This window comes from Zingiber officinale, chromosome 2A (genome assembly GCF_018446385.1).
Source record: "Zingiber officinale cultivar Zhangliang chromosome 2A, Zo_v1.1, whole genome shotgun sequence".
NCBI lineage: Eukaryota > Viridiplantae > Streptophyta > Magnoliopsida > Zingiberales > Zingiberaceae > Zingiber > Zingiber officinale.
This window is the reverse complement of record NC_055988.1, coordinates 62,799,757-62,807,140: the sequence shown is the minus strand read 5'-3', so window position 1 is coordinate 62,807,140 and position 7,384 is coordinate 62,799,757. Positions and strand designations below refer to the sequence as shown.

Here is a 7,384-nt window from a genome sequence, read left to right as displayed (position 1 = left end):
CAACTCATTTTAGGTCAACATTTTATGTTATTTCTTTGAACGGTAAGAATTTGGACTTGCTAAGTCTCAGTAATTTATTCATGCATTGAATTTGTGCTTTCCATCAAATTACGCCTCTGATTTCTCATCTTATCTCCTAAGTAGAATGATAGTTGGCTTGATTTTGTGGGTTCGGCTTATCAACAAGAGTCGTCTACTGAAATTGATCATCATTCATGGCCAAAAAAATAACATTTATAGCTATTAAAAGAACAAAGTTTAGAGAGACTAAAATGCTAGTGAAAAAAGTACAAATGATTTATTATGTTAAGGTATTGACTAAATTTGTAATTTTGTTTGTGCAGGTCTCGCTCGGTGTAGTTGGAGACACTCGTATCATAAAGCATTTTTGTAGATCTTCCCCGTGGTATTCTAGCCTATCTTTAATATGCAAACTTACCAAACTTATATCTCACTTTTATATACTGTCTCAGTTATAATTTTATTTATTTTATCAGTTAATACATTGTATTTATTCCTACATGTCATTAGAGGTGACATCTAATATTTTTTTTCCCCTCTTGTTCTACAAGCTATTTGAAGAAAAATGGTAAGTTTTTGAAAGTTCCTTTTTATGAATCAAATTTGCAATTTACTTTATCTTATATTGGAATTTTTAGTTCCGCTCTAAGTCAGATTCCTCCGCGTGACGATGATGATGATGGCGACGATGATAACGATGATGCTGGTGATGCTATTTCATGATTTTAATTATGTCTGATGATTATTTGTCTCATAATTAGTGTTTTATACATTAAACCATGTCATGTTAACTTTTCTAATTTTTATTTTATTTAATATTGTTAATTTGTTTTTAACAGGATTGGTGAGGCGAAATATGTATCGGAGAAAAAAGTAAGTATTAAATACACACTCGTAGTTGAACATGTTAGACTTTTAATTATATTTATATATTTTTAAATTAGTTATATTTGAAAAGTTAAATAAAGGTATCTTTTTATATATTTGTTGAAATTTGATATTACTGCATTATTACTTAAATTCCAAATTATGATTAGAGTTTGCCTAATAACCAAGTAACTATGAGTACTTAAAGACTAGTATCAACTAATTGCTCATATATTAGTTTGTGTTTTTTTCATTTCAGACATTTTCATATTATAGGAATTTTAAGAATACATCTCATTGTCTCTATGTTTGATGAAATATAATATTTGTAAAACTTGTTTGATAAGGTGAAATATGGTATATCATAACAATTTGATACAAATGAAACTGTTAGAATTGTGAGATTGTTAGAATTTAAGTTATTATCTTTCTGGTTACACATGATCTAGTTTATTCGTTTGTTTGTATGCAGGAAGAGAAGAGTTGATGGGGATGAAAGCTTTTGTGGAGAAAGAAGATGAGTTGATGTATCTTAGTTTTTTTTTAAATTTAACTCCTTGTTTAACTTCTTGGATTATTAGACTTTATAAATATTTGAGTGTTGAACTTGTATAATATTTTGGAGTCGTTTGAAGAAGATGTTGAGAACTTTGAATTTGTTGTATTGTGATTTGATTTCAATTATTAATATATGTATCTGAAATAGGATGTGTTGAATGTATATATTGTGTTATTTGTGATATTGTTAATTAGGATGTGTTGAAAGTCTATATTTTGTTATTTGAATTTGTTATATATATTTTATTTGAATTTATTGTAGAAATGTATAGTTGCTGGATTTTTTTTTTAATTTAGGAACGAATTTGGCAACGAAAATAATTTGTTCCAAACTTATCCATTGATAATTTTGCAATAAAAATATTTTTGTTCCAAATTTCGTCCCAGATTTTGGGACGAATATGCGGATTCGTCCCAGAATTTGGGACGAAACTGCGGATTTGTTCCAGTATTTGGGACGAAATTTGGAATGAATATTTATTTTTTAAATGAAATTAGTATTTTCGTTGCCAAATTCGTTGTAAATTTTGCAACAAAAATAATATTCGTTGCAATGTGTCATGAAAATTAGCAACAAATTTGGCAACGAAAATATAATTTGTTGCCAAATTTGGGACAGATTTGGCAACAGAATTAAATTCATCCCCGAATTCGTCCCCAAATTCGTTGCTAAGTTTGCAACAAAATAAATTTTCGTTGCAAAATTGTATAGTATTTTGGGACAAATAGAGTTTTTTGTTGCAAAATTGGCAACGAATTTGGGGACGAAAATATTATTCATCGCCAATTTTGTCCCCAAATTCGTTGCCAAATTTCCAACGAACAAATATTTGTTCCAAAAGTTGGCATCAATAATTTTGGGACGAAAATATTTTCATCCCAAATTTTGTCCCTAAATATTTTGCAACGAATTTTTTTTTCAAATTCGTCCCAAAATTTGTCCCAGAAGCCTTTATTTTTTGTAGTGTCTGTAAACAAATGTTGGCTGAGATTTGTACTAGATATGACTCAATAGGGTTGTACTATGTGGTCTCTTATGATTTATAGATCAAGCTAGATGGAAGTCATTCAACCCATGGACTAGGCTTGATATATATGACGTAGATCATATCAGGCATAATAGGCTTGAAACTGAGCTTCTTCTCGTTTATCAGTTCTCATATTGTTTTAAGAACATGTTTGTCATAAAGACCGAAAGGGATGAAAACAAGACCACTACAATAGGAAGTGGTTTGTTCTCAAATATGCTTAATAGGCTTTAGCATGGTGTTTTCTTACCAAACACTATGATAGAAAGTGGCTTTTGACTTATTTTGATGGTGTTGATTTTAGGAAGAAGTGGGAGAGGAGGAATACCGAAGAAAAACGGACAAGTCCAAGTGGGCTAAGGACATATTCCACTTGCTAAAAGAGTAGTGGAATATATATTGCATCGAATGGGCTTTTGAATTTGACCTCCAAAATCTTTTATAGTGGGTGAGTACTTGGACATGGCCTTTGGACGATGATAAAGAGGAGAAATCTCTGTTCAAATTCATACGATAATCTTGTGAATCTGAACCACAATGAACTAATCATAAGATCGTCAATTTTGCATTTGCTCTTAGGTATTAATTTATTTATTTCATTGATTATCGTATATCTAATTGTCTTTGATGTCGAATACCTAATTGTCCTTGATATAAATGCGCTTAATCATAATTTCTCTAACTAATCACGGGCTAAATCATATTTCATTAGCACAGTAACCTATAGCATTTCACTTGAATGGATATAAAAATAGTCAATATATAATTTTTATATAATATTTTAATGTCTTTTAGAATTAATATAATTTTTATCTTTTGAAAAAATAATATAGCATTTTTATAATATGTGTACAGTTTGTTTTGTTCTAATTGGGTGATATAAGTTTTCAATTTCAAATAAGATAATGGGGTATATTGTATTCAAAGTTATTCATTTTTTTATTGAACGTCCTCAATTTTTGATTAAAGAACTTATCTAAGCCGATCTTATTCCTTTATCAGACTCCTTTGGATTTATATAATAATTAGTTAAGAAAAATATGTATATAAAAATTGAGACTATGGACATCTCCAATCTAAAGTTTTTCAGAGGTTTCAAACAATGAGCATTGTCAGATTTTTATTTTAAGAGGAAAAGCAAAATTTTAAAATCATTGTTTTTTCTCAAACTTATTAATATGGGTGGGGAATATACAAATGATTAATCAGATCAAGTTTGATTATAATCTACTAGGATAACCACAGTTCCATAAAAAATTTTCATTTATTATCAAGATAAATTGAAAAACGCTCGTGATAGAGGATCCAGAAGCTCAACATTCCTTGATTATCATCTCATTTATAGAAAAAATTCTTATAACTATATCATAGGTAAGAATTAAACTATGAGTACATGGATGATAACTGGATGTCCTTCAACTACACCATACTTTAGCCTGGGGTGGGGACCACATGCAAATGAAAATTATACTAGAGGTATTAAATAAAAAATAATAATTAAAAATATACTAAAATTTAAAAGAATATTAATTTTTTGTATTTTGATGTGACATGGAGGGACCACAAAGTTCATTATCAAATGACCATGCCAGAAGTCAAGCCCTTAAGATTATATATATTTTAAATCAAATTAAGGTAAATTTTGAATCGAAAATTTTAGTTAACATCGCTTAAATAATTTATTATGGGATTATAAAATTTGGAGATCACTTAGAAGCAAATTCTAAAAAGTTAAATAAACACCTCAATATCAATAGCGTTGATAGATTTGGTTTTACAATAATAATCATGAACCATGTACGTACGCATAGTCCTCATTTATGCAAGCAATATTATAAAAAAAAAAAACAATATCATATATCCATCATCAAGGAGAAGACAACGGAGCAAGAGCAGGAGCACTGGCTGCACCGCCGGGCGCTGCGCCGGAGCTCAGAAGCTCCGCCATGGCGCGTCGGGGGTTCACTTTTTGCACCTCGCACAGATCTGGCAGGAAAACGCCTGCAAACGAGAGATGGATCAAATTTTACTATTCGGAAAAGAAATTAATTTGGAAAAAGAGGTTTGAAAGTACCTTCGCCGGCGGCGAGATTGACGTAAAGGTCGACGATGTTGGGGCAGTTCTGGTAGCACGAGGCGGAGCAGAGCTTGGCGACGAAGTCGGGCTCCACGAGGGCGTCGGAGGAAATTCCGACTGCGTCGCGGCTGACGCCGCATGCGCTCACGCACCCGTCGGTCTCGATCCAGTCCTTCATCCTCCGCCCCACTTCCACCTCCACCTCCACCTCCGACGTCCGGCACTGGTACTCCGTCGTCTCCCCGTCTGCCCTCTGGCTGCTCTCCAGCACGCACCGCTTCGACTCCGACGAGATGGCGAAGGCGCACAAATCCTGCGGCAGCTTCTCGCATACCACGCCCCCTAAAGCGGCGGGGAAGAGGACTTGGAACTGCGAGAGGAGGATCAAGGCCGATGCCATTGCCACCGCCGGAGAAGCCATTTCGGTCGGGTGGTTGGGCTTCTTCGATGAAGGAGGGGGAGACAACGAGGGAAAAGGAGGTACGTGGTGCTTTATATAGATAGCTCAACAAGCTGGACTCTGTTTCTTTCGTGGTGTATACGTTGACCGATCGATCGATCGATCGATGACACAACCTCTCGCTTTTCTCACCGTTCCTTCCGATCGAGGGGTGACGACGTATTCAACGGTTTAACTAATCAAGCTTCATCAACGCCTCTACCTCTTTGTCGATCTGGCCGCTCATTACGCGGTTTCACGCAAGGAATTTGCTTTATTTGGCCGTCTTTGTGTTGACTTTTCGCCGGTCAACGTGGAATGCATTCCAAGTGGCAACTCAACTAACCAGAAGCTTCCCAAGACATGTATGTGTGCATGTGCAGGAACGTCCGTGCGGTAAACGTTGGAGCATTTAGGGCTAACCCTGCATCTTCTCATGACATTTCAAATTTACTAGTGTTTATCTCAAAATTAATAATATTGGTGAAGTTAATAATTAACTATACATAAATTAAAAATGATAATACAAAATCTATAGAAAAATTATAAAGAGGTTTTTTAAATTACCCAGAATAGTAAATTTTTATATTCTCAATGTGATAGTGAAGTGATTTATTGAAGACTAAAAAAAAAATTATATAGAACTTTAATTATTGAAAGTGTTCTAAGAGTTTTTTTAGTTTCCAATCTGACATGTCAATGTTATATAAAAAATCTCTCACTGTATTGTTGTTAATTTTGAGATGAAAAAGGAATTTTAAAATTTAACTATAGCTTTTAAATTATAAACTTCAAAGCTTACCTCCATAATAAGTGAAGTTTTTTTAAAACTTTTTTATTTCACAAAGCTTTTTAAAAACCTCTCATAGAAGATGCTGTTAGCTCGATCAAAAACTAAGAGACTGGTAACAATTAATCTGATCGTAATAAAAGTATACTTTGTGTTATATCAATCTATTAATCTTTAATTAATTAGTTTCACTCTGATTACTTCATGGAGTTTACTTTGACAGCCTCGGTCCTTCGACTCATAAGGCTTAGGACGAAAAAAATCCAAAATAAATTTTTAATAATATATAATTCATTTAAACGATTTTTTCTACCATTTCTATTTATAAAATCATCTATAATATTATTAGTTTCAAAATTTTTCAAAATATTTTTCTTAATATATTTTTCATTTATTTACCATTTTATAAATTACAACCTAAAAGGATAAAAGTAAAAGACAATATCAAAAGGTTCTAAAATATGAATTTGAGTCCAACTACCGAAAGTCTCAATTACATACCTAAAAAAATAAAAGTAAAAGATAATATCAAAAGATTCTGAAATATGAATTTGGCTCCAACTACCCAAGATCCTAATTACATGTCTATAATACATAATATTTAAAAAAAAAATTAGGCCCTCTTAAATTCTAGGCTCAGGATCATCGTCCAATGTCATCCTCCTCCAGGGCCGGCCCTGCCTGCTCTTCTCACCGTTCCTTTGGAAGGGTGACAGATTCAACGGTTTAACTAATCAAGCTTCATCAACGCCCCTACCCCTCTGTCTGACCGCTCATTACGCGGTTTCAGGCCAGGAATGTGGCAATGGATTCTAAGTGGCAACTCAACTAACCGGAAGGAATTTAGTGAATTTAAATTATACAGAAATTAAATTCAGTTTTATCTATATATCAACATGATTTAAATTGTTAATCTTAAGCCGTTAAATAAAGAAAAGATGAATGGCTTAGAATGATTGAATTGTCTTGTATATAATTATATATAGTCGAGTCAAGTTATTGAATATCCAGCTGGATGAGTGTCTGGGCTACAAGTGTCAACTTGGTTGAGTGCTGGAGATGTCGACCGAGTTACTGAGCACGCCGAGTGCCGAACTTTCCAAGGTATTCGTTTGACATTGTTTTCTTAAAATACATTCGTATCATCTGACTGTACTTCGAGATTATACTGAACATCTATTTTCTAGTATATAACCGTATAATCATGTACACAATCAAGTATATTGATTGTTCTGGCAAACTGAATGAGTACCCGAATATTATCATCAAAAGAGTTGTCAAGCAGATTGTACAACAGTAGAACAGAGAAAAAGAACTAGGGGAATGAATGAAGGTGGATGGATCACTACAAAAAAAATACACCAATTAGCAACGGAATTTTTTCGTCGCTAATATGTCGCTAAAGACATTGCGATGGATTAGCTATGAAAATCATACTGTTGATGATCTAGTGAAGGATATTAATTATCCGTCACTAAAAGAATTGATTCTATGTCTACATTTCTCATAGGAGCATCAAACCTTGCCAATATTAAATGGCTAAATAAATGTCATTTATTGTTTTTAATTTTTTGATGGAAGATAAATTATATATTATAAAAAAA

The 7,384-nt window shown here is 32.9% G+C and overlaps 1 protein-coding gene and 1 long non-coding RNA gene across 2 annotated transcripts; one reads left to right on the top strand and one right to left on the bottom strand.

Annotated features, from left to right (window-relative positions):
* Nucleotides 1–522: 522 nt before the first annotated feature.
* On the top strand, nucleotides 523–1,503 carry LOC122039668. The gene is made up of 4 exons (XR_006128314.1): nucleotides 523–589; nucleotides 660–727; nucleotides 861–894; nucleotides 1,361–1,503. It is a non-coding gene; the product is annotated as an uncharacterized LOC122039668 (long non-coding RNA).
* A 2,695-nt stretch (nucleotides 1,504–4,198) lies between these two features.
* Nucleotides 4,199–5,030, bottom strand: LOC122039667. The gene is made up of 2 exons (XM_042599163.1): nucleotides 4,549–5,030; nucleotides 4,199–4,475 (listed from the first exon to the last, which is right to left on the bottom strand). Exons 1-2 carry the CDS (start codon nucleotides 4,970–4,972, stop codon nucleotides 4,342–4,344), a joined length of 558 nt encoding a protein of 185 aa, XP_042455097.1. The 5' UTR covers nucleotides 4,973–5,030; the 3' UTR covers nucleotides 4,199–4,341.
* Between the last annotated feature and the right edge of the window lie 2,354 nt (nucleotides 5,031–7,384).